Source organism: Aphelocoma coerulescens, chromosome 3 (genome assembly GCF_041296385.1).
Source record: "Aphelocoma coerulescens isolate FSJ_1873_10779 chromosome 3, UR_Acoe_1.0, whole genome shotgun sequence".
Lineage (NCBI taxonomy): Eukaryota > Metazoa > Chordata > Aves > Passeriformes > Corvidae > Aphelocoma > Aphelocoma coerulescens.
In genome coordinates, this window is record NC_091016.1 from 15804793 (window position 1) to 15830820 (window position 26028).

Genomic DNA, 26028 nt, shown 5'->3' on the forward strand with positions numbered 1-26028 from the left:
TGACAGAGTCAGGATACAACCTGACACCCTGTTAATCAGGGTGGTGGTAGCAGCCCAGATGAAGTGGTCCTATTGAAGCAGTGATCCTGTTGAAGGGTCTGGTCTTCGGCTGAAGGTCCAGTAGTAACTCTTATCCTCTGGGAACCCAGGAGGGAAGAGCTGCTTGTGCTTCAATCCTACCTGATTATATCCAGGTGGGAATGCTTGGCTCCTCCCCCTGGGTGGAGCATCTCCCAAGGGGCTGATGTAATTCTATGAGTCATGCAGTGGGTCATTGCTTGCCCATTAAACAGAGATAGCCTCCAGAGGGATTTAGCAAGGATGAGTCATGGTAGGAGATAACAAACACAGCCCCATCTCTTTTAACAGCTTGTGAAGGTGACAATAGAATACATACTGTTGGTTGCATCTTACACTGTAACCTAGGACATATTCAATCTGGTTTTACTGATAACCTTGACAGCGAATTTTTAAGCAATCTCAGACACTCGTTCATAACAAGCCTTGGGAGCATGAGCTACAGGGCTGACATTGGAAAGCAGGAGAATCACTCTAAAGTGCCGAGTTTAAATGTCCATTTCATTGCTCTTCTATTTATTTCACTCGATTAAGCCAAGCCAAGCTTTTCTTGGAGGCAGAATGTGTGTGGGACGTACTACGCCATTATCCCATAACTCTGGGCTGAATGGCACCCAGGCTGCAGTACAGATTTGAGGAACCCTTGTCACCTGTTCAATAACCTCACAGTTCGCTCATCCTTCTGCAAACAAGTCGCAAACAACGCTGTTGGACTGCTGTCCTGGGTAAATATACATACAGATGCCTTTTCCAAAGCAGTGCCTCTTTTGCCAGTGAAATACACGTCCTCTTCTTACCTATGGAATTGTGATTGAAGACACCTCTGAGCCAGATCTGTCTGAGATTGCAAAGGAGCAAAGCTTTGGGATTTGGGCACATTCTCTTTGTTGCTTTGCTCAGGCCTTTTGTGAGCACAGAATACATTGAGGCAGAAAACTGTAGACTACACAGGATCTTCTGGGTCCATTGTCCCCCAAACATGGTAATAGGTGGCCCCATTGGAATGCTAACTAACAAACAGCAGCACAAATGACATGAAGAAAACATGGCAAAAGAGGAAGAGGAGAGGCCCTGTGAGGAAAGAATACCGTGAGACAATGGCTTGTTGAGTCAGCTGCACTCTGACAACCTCTAGGCCAGCAGGTCTCACATTCTCGGCTTGTTTTTTTTAAAAATTATTTTATTTAAAACTGAAAAAAAACCCCTCAAAATAAAAGATATACAGTTGAAAATCTATTTTCAAATTTTAAAATATAAAATTACAACACATTTATTCAAACCTACATCTACATGTCAGAACATATGTACATCTGTAACTACAAAGCCTAATGTAAAAATCCAAATCTTCAAACATTCTTCAGACAGGCAGAACCCTCTTCCTGAGCTTGAGGAAAGAGAGCTCTTCTGGACAGGAGGCAAGGGCTTTGACGGTTAGGGAACATAGGAAATGTCCAAGGAAAACTTCTTGATAAGACTGTACCAGTCATGCCTGCAAAGTGGAGACACAAAATATAAGAGAGGCCGCAATGCAAACCTAAAGCATCTGAAGCTACGTATTTAATGGGACAGACCACCTGGAAACTTCTAAAGAGCTGCACAGGGAAACACGCTCCTGCCAGCAGCCACTTGAGGCAGACCAGGGAGACACCCTGACCCACTTCCAGAGAGCCAGCACAGGAACAGCGTGGCCTCTGGGCTGCCCTGGGACAGCAGGGAGCCCAGAGCCCTGTGCTTTCCAGGAATGGCTCAGCTGCACACGCACCCTCCTGCTCCTCTCCCGGCCCCACAGCTGAGCAGCCCTACAGCTACACGGGGCACTGGGAGCTGCACAGCTCATTGCAGGGGGCACATGCAGGGCAGAACTGTTCCCTGGCAATGTGCCCAGGCTCTCTAGGCTGGCACAAGAGCCTTCCTCCCGCCAGAGAGCGGCCCAGCTCCCGCCTTACCTCTTTGTGAGGCTGAGCCATGCTCAGCCTTCACCTTGTCCTCAATCGGAAGTTGCTTCAGGCACCCCATGCCACGACTAGGAAGGGCGGTGGAGAGAGCGGGGGCAGGTGCACACCCTTCCTTTGCATTCTGTCATTTTTGGCACAGCTAAGAAGTCACATCCGGAGGTGTCCAACGCAGCACTTTGTCATCTTTCTACAGGTCATCGACACTCCACCAGCCCAAAATGTTGGAGAGGTTTTCCTGCACGTGCGGAGGCTGGCTGGCAGCATGCTTCCTCAGCTTGGCGCCCATCACCTTGTAGAGGGCGCAGGCAAGCTTGGTGACCACAGTGCAGACATTGGCGCTTCGGACAGGCAGCGCCTTGTTCCCCAGGAAGGACCAGAGCACGGGCAGGGCGTAGCGCTGGACGACTTCGGGGCTCCTGGGATAAACCCATCCCACAAGCGCTGCCGGAAGAGAGACACAAACTTCTTAACCACCAGCCTTAATGCAAACAAGGATCTACCTCTACTTGTGATTTTGGGAGTCTCTCTGGCTAAGATCAGTGAAATAACAGTGAGAGCCTCATGATCCAGAAATGGGCAAAGCAGCTGAACATCCCCGAAACAGAACCACCAAGCTCTCAGGACTAATTTCTCCAAACAGAGCCTTGTACCTGTGGCAGACTTCACACCTTTACTAAATCATTCCACAATTTATTTCTGCATGAACAGTGACTGAAATGTCAAATTGCCGTTTATTTCCATTTAGAAGTTGTCGAAACCCACGCCAAAGATTTTGAAATGCACCATAGAGAGGCAGTTGAGAGATTTCTAATAAAAGGGATGATTCCATTGTTGTGACCTTTGATGTCAAGTGCCAAAAGTCTCATCTGGCTCTTCCCTTTGCTTGGTGGCACACGGCAAAGGGCAGTATTAGACCACACTTGGAAACTCCAGCCCACCAGAGATGGGTGCTGTTTGACAGCTGGATTTGAAACATCAGTGACTAGCCGGTGTCTTTGGCAGAAGGCTTTTGTGGCTTCTAACAAACAGCTGTTTCAAACCTCAGGCTGTCTTAGGTAATTAGCCAGACCCCATTGCCATGGCATTGGAGCCTCTCCAAATTTTAATGGCATTTCCCCTCACAATGTTAATGGCATTTTTTCTTACAATGTGCGCTGAAATAGGGGAATAGAGAGAGAAGAATGCTACACAGGGGACAGAAATGTAACCAAAACACAAGTGTTCTCTCCCGCTGTCTCCAAAGCCTGCTCTCTGCTCATTTTCTGAACTGTATCAAACACAGACAAAAATCTACTACCAACAGGCTCCTTGCATGGCAGATCTGGCTGAGAGATCAAAACCTGATATGGTCTGGGGACCATTCTTATTTTCTGACCAGGCAAAATGTTATGTAGTCGCCATTTATTATTCTGTGGTGGAAGAGACTTCATTTTCTCTATGCTGTTAATCCACCAGCAGTCATCAACATTTAAACAGCTCCTGAAAGTACCTAAAACCAATTCTGCTAAGCAGGAAAAGGCTTACGGTACCCATTTTAAAATGGGAGTTCATTTGAGCTTACATGCAATTAAAGACATCGGTCACTACGCAACTTGCGCAGAGAAATCTCAGAGAGATTGCCACTAAATCTCAGAGAGAGCATCTGCTCTTTCTAAAGAAGTCCTAATTCCAGTTGAATTCCTTTATTTGAAAAAGAGATTAAAATAGCTGCAAAACTAACTTCCCTATTCCTGGAGATCTACTTTATTCAAATGCTCTGTAAAGGGCCTTTGACACTCCAATCGCTGAAGGTGCCCTTTTGAGATTCAGAATGAAGACACAAAGTGTATTAAACCTTGCATTTAAAGATGCTGGCATAATTAGCAGTGGATTTAGCCCCAGCTAAAGCAAGGCTATAAATAAAGCAAGGCTGTACACTGTCTTCTCTAGCATATATTGAGATTATCATTTTTCCATCCCTTGGCTATTGCTGACATAGCAAGCTCCTCTGAGCAATCAATTATCAGCTGCATTTGGAGCATTTTGGGCAGCGCTGACATAGGAAGACCCTGACTGCACACCCTGAAATGCTCAGTCCAATGGCACTTTGACAGCACAGGCAGGGAGCCTCAGCACTCTGCTTCTGCCCCTCTGCCCCCAAAGGCTGCCTTGCACAAAATCCGGGCCTTGTTAGGCTCGTGTGGGCTGAGTTTTGACCTAAGCTGTGACCCCCAGGCACTGCAGGCTTCCACCTCAAAACTTTCCAAGAGCAAAGCAAGAATTCTGTGAGGACAAAACAAATGGATCCCCTGAAACAGCATTTGCCACCATTTTCCCTAAAGGATCAGAGCTGTCCCGGAGCTTCCAAGAGAGGAGCCAGCTTGGGAATTTTTAGCCCCTCCCTTTCCTAGAGGCGGCTTCTGAGATGCCCCAGTGAGAGCTCAGCCCCGAGGCCGAGCGCCGCCCCCATCTCAGATGCTGCACACCTCTGCAGCAGCCAGGGAAAACCTGCCCAATACACCTTCCATGGGTATTGGGCAGGAGGGACAAGCTCAGCACCTCCTGATTTGGACCTGTCTATTCACTGGCATTCCCTGTAAATTCTGCCTCGGAAGACCTCTTGGCTTAGAAGGGGAGGCCATACCTGAGAGATGCTCCGTGACATCCAGCAGAGCTTGGCCCTTCAGTTCACTCCTTCGGTGGCTGAACTCTTTCATCAGTGATACTTTATCTACAAGGGAAACACACATTTCTGCTCTCTCTTCTGAGGTCATAAGACAAAGGCCAGTGGGGAGGGAAAGGGCAGGGGCAACTACATTTTGTAAAAGAAAGGAAATTCCTGCCGATTTTTGAATCCTTTTCTTCTTTCCTTCCAGCCTACTTGGGAGGATTTTAAATTCCAAAAGAAAAGCTCTCCTTTCACATTTGTAAATCCAAAGTTGTCTGCTGTACCAGGAGCTATGTAAAACATTTCACATCAGGGACCTCAAGAGTTCAATCACATGTAAGCAGTGAAAAGGTTTTGCATCCCAGAGCTTTGCAGAAGTGATCTTCTCCCTCCCCTATGGAAAAGGGTGAGAAGGCTCCAAAATTCACACATCCATTCCCACCTGAAGGATAAGCTGTTTTTAAATTGCAGGTTACCTGTGTGGATCTAGGGACAAGACACCAAGTTACTCATACAAGAGCTATTACTGCTCAGTGCCTCAGTATCCTGTGGGTTTCTGTAACATCTGTGAAATCAGATCTTGGCAGAGAGACTGGAAAATGAACTGATTTCCCAATACTTGACCGTCGTATGTATTTTAGTTTTCCTTGTGCCTATCTGTTGCGGTTTTGGGGGTCTTGTTTGAGTTTAGACGCTGTTGCCTGCATTATCCTGCAAGCCTCCAGTCCTACCACTCTAATAAGCCAAGGCAAGCTTTTCCTGGAGACAGAACATGTGTGGGATGAACTGTGGTCCCTCACAGGGTCACCAGGGCTGGCAGTGACAAAGCAGGCAATCTGCTTCATTGGGAACCACTACAGAGCTACACCCCAGTGTGGGTTTCAGTAGCAGGGTATTATTAAGAGCTCCTTTCCTGCATGAAATACAAAAAGGAGGTCCCAAATTATCTTCATGCAAGCATGCAGTAAAGAACTGATCCTGCTGTCCTAATGAAGCTAATGCCTATAATGTGGAGCCTCCCAGGAGGCTGCTCTGCAGAGGTTCTGATGCGCCGGTGTCCCTTCATGCCAACAGCAAAGCTATTCATTTGGGAAGTCAAATGGGGACCAGGAAAACTCCAAACATCCCTTTGGCCCTGAATTCCAGCAAAGCTGTAGTCCAGCACTTCCTCTTCAGACAAGCAGCACAGAGCCAAGGGCTCCTGGGACTTTTGGGAAATGCCGATGCACATTCAGGCCTGTTGGGGGACTGGTGCGTAAGGACTGCACCTGCACAGCTTCTGGTGGATGTCAGCTGGAGGTTTCCACAGACAACAACAGCTGTCAAGGCACTCAGCGTTCTCTTGACTTGCAGAGGCAGAGACACAGTTGAGGAGAGTCCATGCCAGGGCTCAGCCTTACCTAAGTGAGCCATGGATGCTTCCAGCGCTTTCACAGCTGCGGCATAAACCCCGGGGTCCTTTGAGTTTAGGTTGTTTGTTATTCCTTCAACCAAACAGATGATCACCGGGTTTAAGGCATCTTTCAGGACGCCTATGATTTCAGCCAGCACGTCCAGCGCCTTCTGCTTCACTTTCTTGTGCGTATCACCAAGTCTCGGGACAAAATAATCAAAAATCTGTGAAGAGAACAAACAACATGAAAGCTGGATTAAAATGTCCTTGTTTGAGGAAGGGATGTAGAAATGAGCACTCAGCAATGTAAAAGATGAAAGTGATCCTTCCTGTCAGGTCAGCACTTGCTTGCACAATTTTCCTGTGGGCCACTCACTGGAATGGTTGCGCAACCTCATGCTGGTTGAAAGATTTTCATATATTTTGAAGAGGTTTGGGCGGGGACAGAATAGTTCCTATGGTGTTTCCCTCCACATTTAAATCATTAAATTAATCCCATTTATTGATGCAAAACAGTATCTTTGCTTTCCAAGTATGGAACCAGATATTTACAATGCCCGTTTTTCTACACAGTTGTCTCAAGTTCTGAGGGCAGTTATGATTTTGCCAAAACTATGGCTGGAGGAGATCCAGGTTTTGTTCCGTCTGTCTCAGAACCTGTGTCTGGAGAAGTGCAGGGCTCGGATCAACTCTTCCAGGATCCAGACCAATTGTCTACCTAGCAGGTAGACTTCTGAAATTTAATGTGCTGTACCGCTCTCATTAGAGCAGGTTCAGTCCCTTGACAGCCACATTATCAGGCACCATTTTCTGGACAAAGGGAAAAAGCAGCTCCTGGGAGGAGAAGGAAGAGATCTGTCCCTAGCCATTTCCCTCCTTTTCCAAAGAGAAAAAAACGACCCCCCCAAGAAGGGTGAGCACCGTCTTTACCAAGAGGAATAGGGATGCCGATGGAAACGAGTAGCCAGAGTTGTGCCTGTGCAAGACAAGTCGGAGTTTACAGAAGTATCCTTTGAAAAAAATTGGTTTAAACCTGCCCAGCCTGATACTTCTCTTCCCCATCCAAACCCATTTTTTTGTCTAGAGAATAATTGCCACGCTTTCAGTGGCTGCATTCCCTTCACTTAACCCAAGTGGGAGTAGGAGGCAGCAGAAGTTACACCAGCAGAAAACTCTGTCCTCATTTGATGAACAACATCAATAGGCACCTGCCAGACAAATATATCTGGACTGAAATAACTTGTCCTGAAGCGTGGAGCTGAATTAAATATTTCAGGGTAAGAGGCACCAGCCTGTCCCACACAGCCAGGATGTAGTGCCAAGACACACTGAATTAACTTTCCTGCTACAGGCTTGGGAAAGGAGCTAAAGGAAAGGAACAATGAAGACACCCTACATACTTGGACAGTGTTAGTGGAGACGAGCTGGGGGCTGGTTTTACACAGGTCTAGGAGGAGTGCCACTCCTTCCATCCGTGTCTTAAACTCCTTGGCTTCCAGGAGATTGTAAAGCTTCTGGAGTGGCTCCGTTTCTTTCACAGCCAGAGGTAACGTGACCTGGGCTTTTGGGCGGCATAGGAGGCGCTCATCAGAGGTAGACTTCACCCTGGAAAATAAAACCAAATTAGGACCTGTTGGTGATCATACCTTCAGTTAATTGTGAGCAGAACATCTTGGGGAAGTTTCCTAATGATGTGATTTCAAGCTAGAAAATCCTGATCTAAAAAACAATGTGAGACCTCATGACAATCTGTCATGGGTTAGCAAGCATAGTCCTGGAAGTTCTTGCAAAGGGGTGCTTACAGCTTCCTCTGTGACCTAACAGAACCTATCAGCTGGCCAGTTTGAATATGGACAATTCTTTAAGCCACTTAAAGTTGTGACCACCTCTGTGGTCCACACTTAAGAATAGGAAACCCCGAGGCAGACTCTCTCTCTCTTGTTTCCAGTGCTGGGACAGGTGGCTGCGGGCCCCGTGCAGGGGACAGCGGGCCCGGCCCAGGCCCTGCTCGGGCCAGGCCGGGCCAGGCCACGGCCATCCTGGAGCCGGTGGGCCCTGTTCCACCCGCGGAACCCCCCCCTCCCCCTTCACAGCAGGGCTGTGGGCAGCCGGAGCGGCTGGGCTCCCCCTCTCCAGTGCTGCCAAGATTCAGCTAAAGCTGCACCGCTTTCTGGCAGAGGTCATGTGACCAACAGTGATAAGCCACATTCCAGCTGCAAGGCCTAGGTGAGATTAAGCCTTTTAGTGCTATGAAGAGCTGAAAACTGGAGGGAAGAGAAAGAGGAGATGCTTAAAGCTAAAATTCTGTTGTGAAGCTATGGTAGATCAGAGTACCCCTTGTAATTTCATGCAGGCATGGGGGGTGGAGCGTTCAACTTGTACTTGTGAGCAAAAGCACCTGCGCTGAGATAAGCAGATGCTGACGCAGCTGTAATTTCATGAGAAGTTTGAACAGGGAGAGATGGAAGTGATGAGGACTTTTGCTCCAAATGGAAAAGGACAAAACCGCAGTTCCTAGAGATACTCCCAGAGATAATCCTAAAGAGGAAGATGAGGAAGACCCTTTGCTCCCAGGGAAGGAGAAGGGCCTCTATTCTTAGAGATGAAATGCTCCCAGAGATGGGTGAAGAGAACTTTTGTTTCTGAACGGCTCAACCTTAAAATTTTACCCCGGTAATTCAGGAGTGGACCCTCAAAAGCAGTTGTGGGAAAAGATGCAAGTCGGGGGGAAGGGACTCGCATGCGAGCAGAGAACCAACGCGGGCGGCTGGCTCGTTGTGATAATGTTTTCATAGCATGGGCAAGAGAGACTCCTCTTCCTAAATGGACTGAACAAGGTTATTATGGAAGTGGTAAACAGACTGAACATCTCAAGGGCTGTCTTTTTACATTGTCACTGGGAGAAGACAGAAAGGTGGGGGGAGGAGAAGTGTTCTGAAGGTGTGGTATGACTTTTTTTTTCTTCTTTTAGGTCTGTTAATAAACTTCTTTATATTCTTTCAAGTTTGGTGCCTGCTTTGCGTTTCTCCTAATTCTTATCTCACAGAAGGTAAACAGTAATGAGTATTTTGGACCAAACCACTACACTAAATTGGTGTTTCTGCCTGGTTACAAACCAATCCCGCTACACAATCATTACAGGAGACAATCTGCAAGCAACATTCTCACCAGTGCTTACTCAGGAAAACCAAGGATGAGATGCATCTCACTTATCTCCAGACAGCTTCCCAGGTACACATGTCGCACTGCTTTGTGAGGAAAGAGAGACGCTACTTCCAAGTTTAAATGCCTCGTCATGAGGGAGGTGTGTGTCTTATAATAAGGAAACTCATCCCTCTGGAGAAGTGTCTCTACAGCAGGCATGACAATCTGGAAAAGTAGCTCAGATGCATCTGAACAGATGGATAGGGGCATATCTGAAGGATCCAGAAAATCAGTAACAGGGATAAAAACAGAAGCCAGACATCCCAGCACTACGCTCACATGATTGCTTCCCTAGAGACTAGATCCACAGCTTAACAAGCCCACTGGGAACAACTCTCTTGGATCAGCCGGTCTCTTCCATGAGCATGGGAAGATCCTGACTATGCTACTGAGCCATGTGGTCACTCTCCTGCCAGCGCTGAGCATGACAGAGCTAAATAAATCCCCTCTGTTATCAGAGGACAACAGGTACAAGTAGCTCTCCCACTGGCAGGAAGAGACAGCAAGGACCAAATTCCTGTCTCAAATGCTGATTGCAGCACAGGGGAAAATAAACCAAACATGCTGCCCATCAAGCAAACGGTATGAAGGACAGGAATGTCAAGACAAAACGTCCACATTGAGACACCTGTTGACCAAAGTTGCTCAGGAACTGGCTTGCTACTTACTACTCATCTTGGTACTGTCTGAGGGTAAGAAAACCATGATTCAGGAAGGCCAAACCACATGCATGGGAAGTGCTATTTTGGGGAACGGCATCTTGCTTCAAGACTGGGACTTCTCATCAAAACCCCCATCTGAAAAAGACTGCTCTCAGAGGAAAAAAACCCTGCTTGAATTTACTTGTCCCAAGTGAGGCAGTGGAGACATGGCCCTCTCACAGCCTCCACAGCACTGTCCTTGCCACTGCACTGGATCTTCTGAGCTGCAACCGATGGGTGTCTTTTTGTCGCCCATTTTTTTGTGGAAACCCTTCCAGAGAAGTTGTGTTCAGAGTAATGCAGAAGGAGACATATTTTTTGATAGAGCATTTGTAGGGAAAGGAAACAATCTCTGGCACAGGTCATCTCCACCGGAAAGATTTTCCTGAGGAAGAGACATGTAAAGCTTGTCATGTGCTTTGTCACATCTAACTAAAGTGCTCAGTACCGTTTACTAGAAGGCAATGTGGCCTGGGGCTTCTTCGAGCCATCGCTCCTCTTCTTCACAGGCTCCTGGACAGATGGGGGTTCAGCCTTCTGCGTTTCCATCCCCTACAAAGGCATAAAGAAACCCCATGGATCTTTAGAATGTAAAATAGGAAATTACCTGTTTAAAACACAACTTAGAACCAGGATCGCTGCTACCAAGGCTTAGGCAAACATTTCGGAACTTACAGAAGGAAACAGGCCAGAGGTTCAGTGATGCCAACTCTTTGTTTTCAATAGCCCAAGGCAGGTTATGGCTGCTACCATACTGAGCAGCAGTCTAAAATCCCAAATGCATTACTCTTGAGCATAAATGGGAATAATGCAAACTGGTAGGGAACGAATGTTCTTAAAGGAAGCTGCAGAAAAATTTGGACTCTTTGGAGGTTGGCCCATTGTGTTGGAAGTTGATTTGGTTCCACACTCACTCTCCCTGTTGCTGCACAAAGGCACACTCCCTTCTATAATGGAGGTAAAAAGAATAAAAAAACCTCCAGGCAAACAAATGATTTTCCACTGGATGCTGCTGAATTCACCAAGCTTCTTCCAGCTCCACAGGGCATGACAGCAGGGCAGTATTGCCAGAAGACAGACAGTAATTGTAGTAATTGGGATTGACTGGGACATCTTTTGTATATTTGGAAATTTTCTTGGCACTACTGCTTCCTGTGTCTTTTGCAAAGACTCTGTTATCTCCAGAAGCACTGTTCTCACTTAATTGCGTCACTGGGGGCAGAGTAGGGATAGTGGGGTGGGGGGTTATGCTTAAATGTAAACCCATTTTCTCCTCTTTCCCTTCCCTGTTTGTGGCCGATATTCAAAATATCCAATACTACACTTTTCCCCTAATACTATCAGTTCCTTTGTGCTCTGCAGATGAACAGGTTGAGGATCAACAGTTCATTCCCAGGAGCAAAAGGATTCGGCAGAAAAGGAATGAGATAAGATTAGGTATGTTTGATCTCATATCAGCAGTGGCAATACTTGCACAAAGGAGACATGTCTCCTACCAAGCACTTACTTTCTTCTTAATTCTTGTCAGAATATCTTCCAGGTCACGGGTGGAAAAAGATTGTTCCAAAAGCCTGTTAAATTGTTGGTGATTCAGCATCATTTTCACCATCTCCTGTCCATAATGCCTAACACAAGAAAGAAAGAAAGAAAGGTGAACAAACAAAGGAGGAGTGTTAACAGAATAAGCTGATACCTTAAACTCAGCAGCTGCCATACCTGCATGAGAAGGCATTACCTACTCAGCAAAGAGAGAGATTTACCTCCACTTGTCACTGCACAGTGCTGTCAGCTGAACACAAGAGGCAAGAGGCGAACGTGGGGCAACAGAAAAATACAATCTCACTCTGAAACTGTGGGTGCGCTTCTGTGGCATCGAAGGATCCCAGGGAACAAGCGAAACACCTCTGCTTTGAGTCAGAGCTTATTAGCAGTGCCTTGCTGCCATTGCACAGTAATTTGCCTTTCTTTAACTGGCAGGGAAGCCAGGACCAAATGCCTCATGCTTGCTTTTGATTATTCTATACCATATGTATGCACAGGGGCAGCTAGTTGCTCATGCGTTCTTGGCAGCTATTAATGGGAATTTAATCCTCAAAGTAAGGGGATTTTGGTGGTTTGGGTTGATTTTGCCACTAGGAAACCACAGTTTTCTTCAAGAAGCAATTTGGAGGTCATTCAGCCCCAGATAACAGCATTATAGAAATCTGCAGAAGAGGTTTAGAAAGACTGAATACATTGGCTAAAGATCCCTGGAATATTTCTAGGAAAGTCTTAAGTTAATGAGAAAGAGATGTATGGGATCCTTCAGTGATGAACATTAGCCAACATTTTGGCTTTGTCTTGTGCACCTAAGGCCAAGCAAAACTGTTTGACTGCCTCATCTGATGGCTCTTTTGATCTCAGGAAAGACTCATTCCAGTCCCAGGAAGCTGGCAATGCTCCCTCTTGCGGGACAACCTCAGGTTCCCCAGCACAGTCATTTCCCCAGACAAGCCAGGGCAGTGGTCACAGCACCAAGCCTGACAGAGCTCAAGAAGCGTTTGGACAATGCTCTCGGGCACATGGAGTGACCCTTGGGGGGCCCTGCGCACGGGCAGGAGCTGGACTCGATGACCCTGATGGGTCCCTTCCAACTCAGCGTATTCCGTGACTCTGTGAACCTCATCCACACAGTGAGGTAACTTAATATTTCCTTTAGCTTCCACTCTTTTGTGGTTTTGCCCCTTACAGCCAGACACCCAACAGTTTTCCGGTTTTAGGAGGGGAAATGAAGATCATTACCTCGTGTCCTCGTGACAGTCCTGAGCAAGCGTCCCTGCCGCGTGCGCCAGCCTCTCAGCCCTGGGCGTTCCTGCGAGCTTCGTGACTCCAGTTTTCTCCATCAAGGACAGGAGGAGTTGGGCCGCGCACTTCCGCACCTGGACGTGGCGGCTCCTGGGAAGAAGAGAGCAAACACTGGGGCACAGGGAGCAGAGGGACACAGCGCAGGCCTTGGCCAGAGCATGCTCCCTGTCATTGCTGGGGGAAGGAGGCCTGGATTCTCCCTGACACTTGGGACACCTGTAGAAGGTTCTGTCCTCAGAGAACCACAAAGTTAGCCCTGTACAGAAGGACTGCCTGCAAGCAAGAGCGAGGAACTCAGTCTCCCTGCACTATCTGATACTCAATGTCTTTCCCCAAATTCACTCGGAGAAAGAGGGAAATTAAAGACAAGCCAGGCTGACCCATCAGGGGCCAGCCGCTACACAGACAGCTGCAGCAGGATTGAGGATATTTCCACCCATTTACCCCCAAATCTGCAGACCCGCGGAAAAAAACAAATGCAGGCAAAACACGCTGTGGGACATGAAGTTGCAGAATATCCAGCAATGCAGCCGGTTTCTTCTGTGAGGCTTGGCAAGAGATACATCTGAACGTTTCCCCCTTTTCCAAAGCTGAGGAAAGGGTGGCAGTCAGTTTAGCCAGGTTGTCCTGTTCTAGAGAGTGTCTCTTGGGGACTGTCAGGCCCAGCACCAACACTTAAGGCAGCACCTGGTTCAGCTGTCCCATGGCAGTCGGCCTGTGAAGGTGCCTGTACAGTGATTCATCATCTCAAGGCTAACATGAGACATCAGTTTGAATAGAAAGGGGGGCTCTAAGGCCAGGACAGTCATACAAGACTCCTCTTGGCAGGAGCTGCACCTGCTGTGCAGGCTGTGCCACACCCAGCACGTTGTCCCCCATGTGCTCCATGCCCCAGCAAGAACCCTCCTTACTTCTCAAGGGAATGGCATAATGAGGATGCATGGTTTTTCCCAGGGCCTCTGTGGTTAGGGCTGTGAAATATCAAAGAGTGCTCACAGCTGCAGTTGCAATTGTCCCTCTTCCCACAAAACCACAGGGCTCTATCCTTAGCCTTTGCAGGCACTTTCACTTGCCCGCCATTCACCACATCTAGGCAACTCGGACAGACTGGGAGAACTCCAGGAAGCAGCAGCAAGCTGAGTCAGGGGAGGTTGAGGTTGGATATCAGGAAAAAGTTTTTCACCCAGAGGGTGGCTGGGCACTGGAACAGGCTCCCCAGGGCAGTGGTCACAGCACCAAGCCTGAGAGAGCTCAGGAAGCCTTTGGACAACGCTCTCAGGCACATGGTGGGACCCTTGGGGTGTTCTGTGCAAGGCCAGGAGCTGGACTCGATGATCCTGATGGGCCCCTTCCAACTCAGCATATTCTGATTCAGCTCTGTGATTCTGTCAACTAATGGGCTGCACGAGGGCAGAAATAGGTGACAAGAGGAAAGAAGTGAGGTTGATCGGAGAATCAAGTCACTGAGTTCACAGAAGATGCAGGATACAGGACCCTTCCCTCCCACCATTCCCATTCTCTCTCTCAGCCCTTCTCCCCCCCACACAATAGAAGGTGAAGAATACCACTAAGACAAGAAGAACCTACTGGACTCCACTGTCCATGAGAGCAGTCATTGCTCGTGCAGGAGTCACATGCTCCACCATGACTCCCAGGGTCTGACTGGCTGCTTTCTGAACAAACTCTGGGGAGTTCCACACCATCTGGAGAAGGACCCGAGCAACCTCATCCACCTCCGAGTCCATGTCCTTCTGCAAGGTCACAAAGAGCTCTCCAAGAGTGACGATTGCACAGTAAGACACCTTTGAGCGAAGGTTGGTCACCTGGGGAAGTCATGAGGGGAAACATAAGAATCACCTTGAAAAGAAAACCAGTTGCCTTAGACAAAAGTCCCAGGAAACGACAACACTTCCAGCTGTGTCCAGGGGAACACAAAAGCACAGGCAGAGCAGAAGAGCACAAGCACAGAAAGGCACTTACTCTGGCACCAACTTGTGCTAGGCCTCAGGCCTGCTTACTGCAGGCCTGAAACATATTATTTCACTTAAAGTGTTCTACTTAACTCTCCTGTAATGTCCACTGCTTTGGTTTTAGGCCCTTTTATTCAAAAAACAAAGAAACAAATTAAAGCAAGGGCTGCTCTCAAACCATAAAGGCACAAGCCATAAAGACAAAGGAGTCATTTACTCCTCTTTGAAAAAGCAACAGCAGCAGTTGAAGCCCTCAGCCAGGAAACAGAAAACACAGGCTCAAGTCTACAGACTAATTGGCAGTGTTGAATCACAGCTTGGGCAGAGATTTGGACTGCAGCAAATAACATAATTGGTGTCTCCGTTTCTGCATTTGCACGTTGCATGATAATGGCAGCTCGCTCCAAGAGGAGAGTGCCCGAGAGTGCCCGACCTAGCAGTAAATAGAGCTACACGTGCACACAGATCCTATAGAGAGCTGACAGACATGAGAAATATAAGGTCTAGAAGCAGAAATGAAGGCAGTCCCTGAGCACACAGGGAGATGAACAGGCACATATCTACTCTACACACCGTGTATGAGGCACGGAGGACGATTCAGAACAATGTTCTTACCTCGTTGGTAAGTGCCAAGCAAACCTCACGAAGTCTACAAAGAAGGACTTCTGAGTGGGACTCAGCCAGGTGTTTGATGCTGAAGAGTCCCTTCTCCTTCAGCTCCCTGAAAGGCAAGTACCAAAAAGATTGACTTTCTCTCCACCCAAGAACTGGGCAGCACCCTCTGAAATTACCAGGCTGGCGGCTCAGTCAAACAAAGGGAGGTGCTTTTCAGGCAGTACTTGATGAAATCGTGGCACTCGCTGCCACAGGTTGCTGTGGCTGTCAAAAGCATACACAAATCCAAGAGGCAAATAGAGGGGTTTCAGAGTCTTCGTTTGTGGCCGTTTAACAAGGCAGCCTTTCTGAAGTCTCTGGCACATGAAGTCCCTATGTCAGTGCTTCCTGGAAGCTGTGAGACCGTGCCATGCTGCTGTTTCTTGTCACCTCCCTGTGACTCTATGGCACAACTCAGTGCATTTCTCAGAAAGAAGAACTCCCTGTAGCTGCTCCTGGGACTCACATGCGGAAGGTCACAGGCAGACCCCGACTCCTGCCACTGCTGCCAGCAGTGGGGCCAGAGACAAATCTTACTCAGTCCCACTGCAACTCGAGGCACCCAAATCTCTACACTCCAAACTGCTGCCATCCTGCTTCTGGCTTCAGCCAGCAAATCATCTTGTCCCACAGCTTTCTCTCTTCCCTCAAGATTTCCTTTGCAGCTCCACAGAGCAGCAGGCAAAGCGAGGAAACAGCACGGACCTGCTGCAGCTGGAGCACTGCTGCAGAGCAAGGCCAAGAAAAGGCTGCTCTCAAATCTTTATCCTCTCTCTGCTCTGGAGTGGTTTCACTGGTGCCCCTCGGCCCTCTGGGCTGTTGGGGCTCAGAGGCACTAGCAAGATACTCTCCTCACCTACCTTAACGCTAAGAGGGAGAAAGAGGGAACGGGGCCTTTCTTACCAGTCATCGCTGCTGAGCAAGGAGAGTGCCTCGAGCAAGGACTGCTGTGGCTCCAAAGAGGCTCCGTCCTTCTGCCCCTTCCCACGGAGCGGCTCCTCTCGGCGCTCGGCACCAGTGGCCGTCTGTGGGGTCACTGTAAGGAGAGGGTCAGCCCTGAGCGCTGCAGCCCCGGGCAAGGCACCCCGCCATGGAGCGGCCTGCAGCCCCATCTCCCAGCCAGGCTTCCATGAGGTACAAACTGGCACTGGCTCAGAGAATTCCCTGCTCTCTGGCTCCTTGCTTTCTCCCAGCCCCCCCCAGCTGGGCACAGCTCCTTGGCTAAACCTGACAATTGCCCACACAGCGCCAGCTCCCGAGTGCCACAGGTAGCACAGCCAGCGGCACCTTCCTGAGGCCGCAGAGCTCCCACTCCCTGTGAGACAGTGCCCACCAGCAGGACTTGCTACCCCAGGAGGGACCCCTCAGCTGCCTCTCTTGTCTCAGCGCCCTGATTTCCCCGAGCCCTGAGGACAGAGGCACTCTGCAACTCCCTGAGGAAAGACCTGCAGCTGCCTCGTGACAGCACCAAGCCGAGCCTGAACAACCGAGCCCTGCTGGGCCCGGCTGAATCCCCTCAGAGCAACTACCAGGGAACAGCGATACCTGACCCTTCACACCTCACAGCGCCTCTGTTCCCATTGACTTCAACTGCTCTAGACAGAGGGCAGCTGAGTGCACTTACATTTCAGCCTGCTATTGGGAAGGGAGTAGTTCATGGAGTTTGTTCTTTCTAAGCATCAGGAATCTTTACTATTTCGGTAAAGTACACACTGGCTGTATTTCAAAGATGCTGAGGTGAAATTTGTTTGCCATCAAATGGACTTGTGTGCACACTGTGCAAGCCTAAGCTTTCTCTTGTGGAAAAATGGAATCTCAAGCCCAGATGGTTGATAAAAAAGCCTTCCAAATGCAAATTGATGATAAGAATACCTAAATACAGATGCAAATTGTGGGCAGACACAATCTCTTGATAGTCAGTTTACAAGGTATGAGAAAATTCAGAGGATAAATGCATTTCTTATGAAACCCATTTGTCATCAGAAGGACTGTTGATCATAAATTTCACTTCATGCACTCAACAGGTCGTTTTCTAATGTGTACATGGAAACATCTGAGCTGTCTCAAATGATGGAGTTTAAATATTGCACAGAATCTAGAATATTCAGATGGGAGCTAATCTGGCTGTCACTGATGTAGCCCTGTCACTGCCATCAGCGGTGTCACTGCAGCAGGATGTCGATGTACACATCTATATACAATATGAATGGGGAGCCACGTCAGGCTGGTTCTGGTCAATTGTGACCATGGAAGTAGCATCACTAGAAAAGAGCACTCAAAGTATCATTCCTAGCTCCCTTCTTCTTATCTCACCCTACTCAGGATCATAGCACAGGCAGGCTGCCCTCAAAGGAGAGGCAAGAGCCACTAGGGACTATGTGCTGTGTATTCACGGCGGGCAGCAAACAGCCTGGGAGCACCAGGCAGCCCCTCCTGGCTGTCACCTGCTACACAGGCCGCTGTATTTGGGTGGGGTGACACAGGAGGCGCTGCTTGTTCCCTCTTGGCATTGCAGGCCGTGGGATGGCAGCAGCGAGAAGCCATTGGGCACTTCTGGGAGCAGCAGCACGGCTGCACCAAGTGGCTGACTGCCATGCAGAGACAACCCTTGCTGGGAGAGCAGGAAAGCTGGCTGCAGAGCCGGACAGCAGCACAGGCAGAGGGCCAAGATGGACAGTGGACAGTTGATCGTGGTGGTACTCAGAGGTGCACAGTGAGCACACCCTGCCAGACTGCCCCGAGCTCATCCCTGCAGTTACAGCTGCCTCCTGGCACCAGTGCTGTAGTTTGGTCTATCAGGATGGGCAAAAGCCAGAGCTTAGGTCTTTACCACTACTTTATGCAGCTCAGCTTTCCAATGGATCTCTAAGAACCAAGTGCTCCAGTACTGCCGAGCTGGAGTAACTCAAGAGTAGATTTGCTGTCCATTCTCAGCACAGGCTATGAACCCAAGATCCCAGCTGTGGTGGCTGAGGCAGGAGGCGGTTTGCGCTCCTTGTGCAAGGAAAACCGGTGCAGGAAAAAGCTGCTGTGGAGCAGGCTTACCTGAGGAGTTGCGTGGGAAGCTGCCGTCTCCATGGATGATGGGCTTATTGGGCAGTAAGGGCACATTGTCCTGCTTCCTCAAGACCTTCTCCTTCAAGGCACTACCAGGGTGTTTTCTCTGCACACTGGAAGCTGTGCCATTGACAGGCAGTAGGCTAAAGCCTGCAGGGACCAAAGAGGAGCTTGGGAGTGGAGGCTGACAATGGAAAGGCCCAGAAAACTTCCTGGAGCTGGGTAACGTCTCTTTGTTATCCCAACGAACTTCAAGTATAACAGTGGCACAGTACCATGGGAAAGTGATCACAGAATCACAGACTCCTAGAAGAGTTTGGGTCTGAAGGCACCTTTAACCACCATCTAGTCCAGCCCCCATGAGCAGGGACATCTTCAGCTAGAGCAGGTTCCTCAGGGCCCCATCTAACACGGCCTTGAACACCTTCAAGGATCGATCAACAACAGCTTCTCGGGGCAAACTCTTCCAGTGTTTCATCCCCTTCATTATAAAAAAATTCTTCCTAATATCTAATCGAAATCTACCCTCTTCTGGTTTCAAACCAAATTGCAGGGATGCTTCCCTGAAGAAACAAGGAAACCTCAGTATTCCTTTTCTTTTGTTTCCCTGTTTCAGAGGCTGGCTGGGGAAGTTCCCAAAAGAAAGCGCAGATAACCTTGCGTGATGCCCTCGGGCTGAGTGCTGCCTCCTGAGGTCCCTGCTGCTGCCCTGGGGCAGCGCACACAGCACTGCAGTCAGAGCCCCTCAGCCGGGATTCAGTCGGGAACGCTGCTTGCTCCTGGGGCTACAACAGAAGCACTGGCTCGGGGCTTCAGCACAGCTCTACAGCGCCAGCTCCTCAGCAGGGAGTGGCGGGAGAAGGGTCTCTGGGGTTTTCATTAGAAGGAGTTGAATTTTGTTTCTTCCAGGTTGCACCTTGGTTGAAAAGCATTCTTTTGGACCCACTTTTCCTGGAGGCTGCTAGCCAGGAGAGAGTCTGAAGCCCCAGTGTACTTTGCAAGACAGAATTTTACACTCTGAAGGACTTCAGAGGGGAAGGTGGGAAGCTGATATTCTGTTACTGACTCAGTGAGGCCCTGGGCAAGACACTTCATGCCTCTCCATTTTTCTTTGGGGACCGGAAATACATCCTATGCAAACTCCCACTTGGATGCAAGTGTAACAGCCCCCCGGTCTGAGGGCAACACTGTGCAGAGGGCAAGCGAGTGATCAGAAAGGACCCCAGGTGTAGCAACCACTTACTTGCTGCAGCTGCATCCCCGGGGTCAACTGTCTGTGGAAGCAGCTGCAAGGACGTTTCCTTTTCTCTCTTTGTCTTGATCTCTGTCTCCAAAGGCCCCATTGGATTCCGCTCTAAGTTCCTTTGAGCCAAAATGCACAATGCAGCACGGATCTACATGCAATGGGAATGCATCACAGACTGTAAGCAGAGACACACAAACCAGACACAACATCTCATCAGGAGCACAGAGTCCATCGAGTTCCACAGTCCTTGATGCAGCTCCATGTACACTCCAATGGTTTCTGAAGAATGTCTCCTGTCCTCACCTTGGCAATTACACACAGTGAGGTGGAACGCTTTATTGCCATAACCTTCCACTGCTCCAAGGTACTGTTTCTCAGCCTATGTCAAGAGGCCCTGCTTGAAGCAAGAAAATCACAGGAGTGCTCCAAGACAGATGAAGAGCCCACGTGACCGCTGGGCAGGCAGTTCCCTTCCTACATGGCAGGAAGAATAAAAACCATGTGCAATACGCAGCAAGGAGGGGTAATTAGCTGTTGCTTAACACTCGTGGCCAGGAATTGCAGCCGTTTCTCACTTCTGGCTTCTGAAGGACTCAGCTGCTCTCGGAGATCGTGAGGCCAAAAAGAGGAGTCACGTGAAAACAAGTTGCAGAAACATTGATGTTAATGTGCGGAAAAATTGAGAATGAGAGGGCTGTGAGATACAGCAAGAAAGGTAACCAGGAAAAATCAAAGTCTCCCATTTTATTTTGCAGCCTTGCTTACACTCAGCATTAGAATCCTTGCTTCTGTGCTTCCGAGGATGCACTTTGCCCACATTCACTGAGGTGTAGCTTGCTCTGCCATTCAGAACTTCTCTACAAGGGCCTTTGCACATAAAGAATGCTTCTGGCATGACCTTAGCACCATCTCCAAACCAGTGACCTTGCCACCACTGGAAATAGCCAAGCAATTGCTCTGGAGCTGTCAAATATATTCCCAAGAGAATCCCCATCCCCCAAGAGTGGAAGATTATGATTTTCAGGGACATTTTGGGCCAAACACTAAACAGTCACTGGAAAGGAAGTCTGCTCGTGCCTGTCCTTATCCCTCACCTTTTGAAAGCCATCCTTCAGGGCTTCGGCATTCGTAAGGCCAGCACCGGTGGGGTGATCCGTCTCCTTGGCCTGGCTCAGTGGGAGGCCTGTTAATGGAAGCAAAGGTTCCTGTAAATCTCTGGCACACTTCAAGCCCCCAACAGCGCCACGCTGGGCAACAGGCAAGACAGCTTCCAGACTGCTGAGCTCTGATAAGGCCCAGAGATTGTGTCTGAGAGCAGCAAGGTACATATGCCTAGAACCTCTCCCAATGGATGGGCTACTGCCACAGTGCACTGGCAGCAGACATGGCATTGCTCTGTTGGCCAGCAGAGTGAAACCTCCTGCATGATGAAGGCCTCACCCCTGGGTGCTGGAGAGCCGCTGTGTTTGATAGAGAAGGGCAGAGACGGAGCTTGCTCCTGACAGAGATTCTTATCTGCCCTAATTCATGCTGATTTTAGTACACATCTTCTTCCTGATTCCTAAAAGAACTCCTGGGTTCTAAGACCTGTAAGCATTTAGATCAGTATTTTCTTCTCTTTGTGGCAATATTTTAGAGGACATGAAAAGAAAAGCTTAGGATTGCAGGAGTGTTAGCCAAATGTGAATTGTGTTCTTGAAACGGGATCATTTGCTTTCCCCGAGGATTTTCATTCTAAACTGTGTGAGATTGGGCCACTTTCAGGCCAGTCTGACTAAAGGCTGATTTTCCTAATGGAAGTGGAACAATGTAACTCGTTCTGAAATACTCCCCAACAGAGCCCTTAAAACTCAGAGGATGAGTCACTCTTTACATGGCTTCACAGAGGATAAAATCACGTGGCAGCAAAGTAGCAAAAAACCAATGTCTTAAATCAGGATTTTTTTCCCTGCAAAATGGTCAGCTTAATAATAAAAAAGAGTTAGATATGGGCTTTGAGGAAGGAGGGCTATTCTGGATTGGGGGCAAGGCCTTGGAAGGTAAGAGCATCTGGGAAGTTAATAGGGAAAAACTACTGACTCCAGGGTAACCTCCTTGGGAGCAGTGCAGTCAGTCCCAAGTGCAAAGTGGAGACACAAAATATGACAGAGGCCACAATGCCACCAACATAAAGTATCTGAAGCTACACTATTTCATTGGAGAGATTCCCAGGTAACTTCTAAAGAGCTGCACAGGGAAACACGCTCCTGCCAGCAGCCACTTGAGGCAGACCAGGGAGACACCCTGACCCACTTCCAGAGAGCCAGCACAGGAACAGCCTGGCCTCTGGGCTGCCCTGGGACAGCAGGGAGCCCAGAGCCCTGTGCTTTCCAGGAATGGCTCAGCTGCACACGCACCCTCCTGCTCCTCTCCCGGCCCCACAGCTGAGCAGCCCTACAGCTACACGGGGCACTGGGAGCTGCACAGCTCATTGCAGGGGGCACATGCAGGGCAGAACTGTTCCCTGGCAATGTGCCCAGGCTCTCTAGGCTGGCACAAGAGCCTTCCTCCCGCCAGAGAGCGGCCCAGCTCCCGCCTTACCTCTTTGTGAGGCTGAGCCATGCTCAGCCTTCACCGTGTCCTCCCTGGCAGTGACCCCGGGGGCAGCGCTGCTCAGCTGCCCCTGCCGGGGCTCCTGGGCCAAGGCCCCCTGAGCAGGCTGCGAGCGGAGACCTGCACTGCCAAGGCCGGGCTTCCGCACGTCAGTTGGCACCAAGCCGAAAAGTTCAGCCAGGTCCCTTGGGAACAGAGGCATCCCAGGTCCTATCACACACCATGAATTTTTTTTCTTCCTCTGGGCTTTTGTTGTAGACTCAGAAGAAGCTGTAGATCAGGTACAAGGGAAGAAGTGAGTTAGTTGAACTCCCACCTTTACAATCACCACAACTAATGGGTGAGGCACTCGAGGGGTGTTTTAATATTGAGAAGATCGCTTTGTTTTTATTTTTCATGAGACTAGCATCACTATAATTGCTCTGAACTCTATGGAGCTGGCAGGACAGGAGAGAGACATTCCACTACTTTGCTTCTGTGCTGCTCATGGCTCATCCACTACTTGGAAGGGATCCCTTTCCTTCCAAACAGTTGGCAACCCACAGGGGGGTCTCTAGAATTTGACAATTCCACCTAGGAAGTAATTGCTTTCCAAAGCCAGTTTTCAAGGCCTTTGTTTCTGTAACTCCCCCTCAGTTCTCAGCTGGGTTTTGTTGGTGGTTTTTATTTCTCTTTACAACAAAGGCAGTGCTGGGACACAAACAATGGCACCCCGTGTTAGAAGCTGCAGAAGATTTGCAATCAAAATTAGATGTTCCCAGTATTCAAGCAGCCCATATCTGTAGGGAGCACATTGTTCATGCAAACGTTCCAGCTTTTCTCTGCTTTGTTGCTCCAGGGGTTTATTCCCTGCTTTCTCTCCTGCAGAGACACCCAAACCCAACATAAACATGACCTGCCTCAAAACATTTCTGATCTTCGCTAATCCTGACAATTCAAAATTTTCTTAATGGAAATGGCACGGGGCAGGTTAATCTGAAATGCTCTCCAACGGAGCTTTTAAAACTCAGAGAACTAATCATTCTGTACAGGCCTCCACCGATGATAAAATCATGTGGCAGCAGGGCAGTAAAAAGGAATAACTGTCTTAAATCAGGATTTTTTTCCCCTGTAGAATGGTCAGCACAATTATAAAAGCGTAACAGGTAAGCTTTAATGAGATAGCTCATTTCTAGAGCAGAATTAATCCAGCTAAAATGCCACCTTACATAGTCAGCAATACTTCTCCCTAGCTGCATTCAGCATTCCAGCTGCATATCAGCAATTACGGAGTCATTCCAAAGGGGCCTTGCCAAGGATTTGGCAGAACTAACCCTGAGGCAAGGGACCAGTGGATCTGATCCCTTTTTCTGCATCAGCAAAATTGTTCCTTCAAATCTCACCTCTCCTATCATTCCACGCCCAGAGATGGCAAAGGAACAACACCACTGTCATTGAGGCTTTGAACTTGAAAGCAGGGGCTGACACACATGCACCAGACACCGCATTTTGTCTGGCACAACTCTTCTTGTCAGGGCTCAGGCAAGGCAGGGAGGGGGGACAGGGCAGAAGCCATCTCCTCCCCCAGCCTCAGCCTGCACTACTGACACGGGCAGAGAGAGTCGGGGAAGAGATTTGCCATCGTGAACCTGCCATAGGTGGCTTTAGGCTTGTGCTGTCAGAGGATGACAAACTCTGGTCCTGCATAGGCTGCATCCATTTGGAAGTCTCCTTCCCCTTAATTGGAACATTAACAAGGCCTTTCTGTCTAAGGAGGTTTCCCTATTTCTCCCCATGCAAAACCAGGCAATGTCCATGAATCTCCTTCAGATCGCAAAGGCTTCAGCACAGAAACTGCCCCAAGGGAAGGTGTCCCCCTTCAAAGGCAGGAGGAAGGAGTGGGAACATTTCTCCTTTCATGCTAAATGTCTTTTTTTCTCTACTAATTATGACCTTAGAAAGGGTGCAGGGAGACGAAAGGCATGTGCAGGATGGAGAGGAATGTTTTCTTTTCCTGTGGCACATTTCCCAAGCCCCAAGGTACCAGTGCAGCTCCTGGAGTAATTTTCACTGCACCACCGGAGCACACTCCCAGTGACCAGGCTCTGGGAGAGTCCACTGAGCCCATCAAGGAATTCAAAGGAATTTGAAGAAATTTAAACCAGGATGGTTTTCAACCAAACTGTCCCAATGCCACCCCTGGGTCAGCATTCCAATGGTCATTTTAGGACAGACATGCCCTGTACCTACTTGCATGTTCAGAGTTCTTCTCTTTGCTTCTGCTGCTGGATCTTGGCCTTGAGAAAATGGAGGACAAAAGAACATATGAGCAGGTAGAAAGAGAAGGGCATGGAATGTGTGTAGCATCAAAGGAGGCAAACCTTCTTAGCACGGTCCCCCTGATGAAGGAGGAAATGCAACACATAAACCCAACTGCAAAACTGCAAGCCAACACAACTGCAAACCCAATTGCAAAGCTGATGAATTGTCCTTAAGCTTTCAGTTGCTGGAGTCCCACAGAGCTTGCCAAGCTCTGGCTGAAACACAGCAGTCATTCTTCAACTTGCATCAGACCTGCCCAGTTCTCTCCTTTTGGAGCCAAGTGGCTCCTACAGCCTCTGTGAAGCAGCAAGAGCTGCTGAGCTGAGACACAAGTCTGTATGGAGGGCAGCTACTTTTGTTCTCCTGACAAAGCTTGACTTTGCCTGCTCATGCCTTACACTGGTGACAGTCTCGGGCTACATGGGGTCATAGCACTGCTCTCTCCTGAGAATGACAGTACACCTGCTTGCTCTTTCAAGGACAAAAAGGCCTTTTCCAACTCAGCTGCTAGGTAAGGATATTCAGATTGCACTTTAAAAGCCCTACGGATGCTTTTCAATTGGAATGATACTTCTGTGACTCCTTCCTTATCCTTGTCACTAGGATAAGCTTGACAGCTACATTTTCTCACACCTATATCCAAGCTAATATCTTTGCATCAGGTACAGTCCTATAACTCTTCTCTAGCACCTTGCCCTCTTTGATCTTAAGCCCAGATCGAAATACTAGACATCGATCAGATTATACATCTGTACCCCAAGTTTTATCTGGGCTCTGGTTTCACGGTGGAGGCCCAGGCACAGAGAAGTCACGCCTGACATTTACAGAAGCAGCACCTGAATTTGCAGACACCTCCTCAGTAGCCAATATTTGCCCTGACATATTCTCATGGCCGCAGAAGTTGACAGTCAAGGATCACAGTATTCAAAGAACTGCAGTATCCAGATCCATGCAATACAGTTCCCAAATGACACCACAAACACCACAGAGGGAATCAGCAGCCAAGTCTTCTCCTCCAGCAGAGGACCTGTTTTGAGGAGCTCTTAAGCCCTGCCTCCTCTTCCCCACAACCACCTCTGCTCTTAGGGCATATGGTGTTGGGTTTGCCATTGCGCTGGATCACCACAGATGGGCAAAATGGGGAATACACGGAGGTTTGCCTAAATACATGGGAGAGATGACTGTGGAAAATAACCTCACGAAACAAGAAGAGCGAGGGGAACAGCACACTGGAGCAGCAGACACCTTGGCTTACCTCGTCTCCTGGGACTCCTGGAAATCCAGCTGCAGAGAGCTTGGGACAGACGCTGCCGCACTGCTCACAGGGGGACTCACTGCCTTGCGTATTGGGGGGATCAAAGGTGGTCCCAATGACCCCTTCTTCAT

The 26028-nt window shown here is 48.9% G+C and overlaps 1 protein-coding gene across 1 annotated transcript; it reads right to left on the minus strand.

Moving 5' to 3' along the window:
* Positions 1-2206: 2206 nt before the first annotated feature.
* Positions 2207-26028, minus strand: LOC138107147 (TOG array regulator of axonemal microtubules protein 2-like). Its single transcript, XM_069008458.1, has 16 exons — positions 25898-26028; positions 24571-24617; positions 22330-22611; positions 20844-20932; positions 19747-19897; positions 18492-18653; positions 16350-16482; positions 15408-15513; positions 14410-14645; positions 12760-12912; positions 11486-11603; positions 10427-10530; positions 7474-7678; positions 6081-6297; positions 4657-4743; positions 2207-2474 (listed from the first exon to the last, which is right to left on the minus strand). Exons 1-16 carry the CDS (start codon positions 26026-26028, stop codon positions 2221-2223), a joined length of 2475 nt encoding a protein of 824 aa, XP_068864559.1. The 3' UTR covers positions 2207-2220.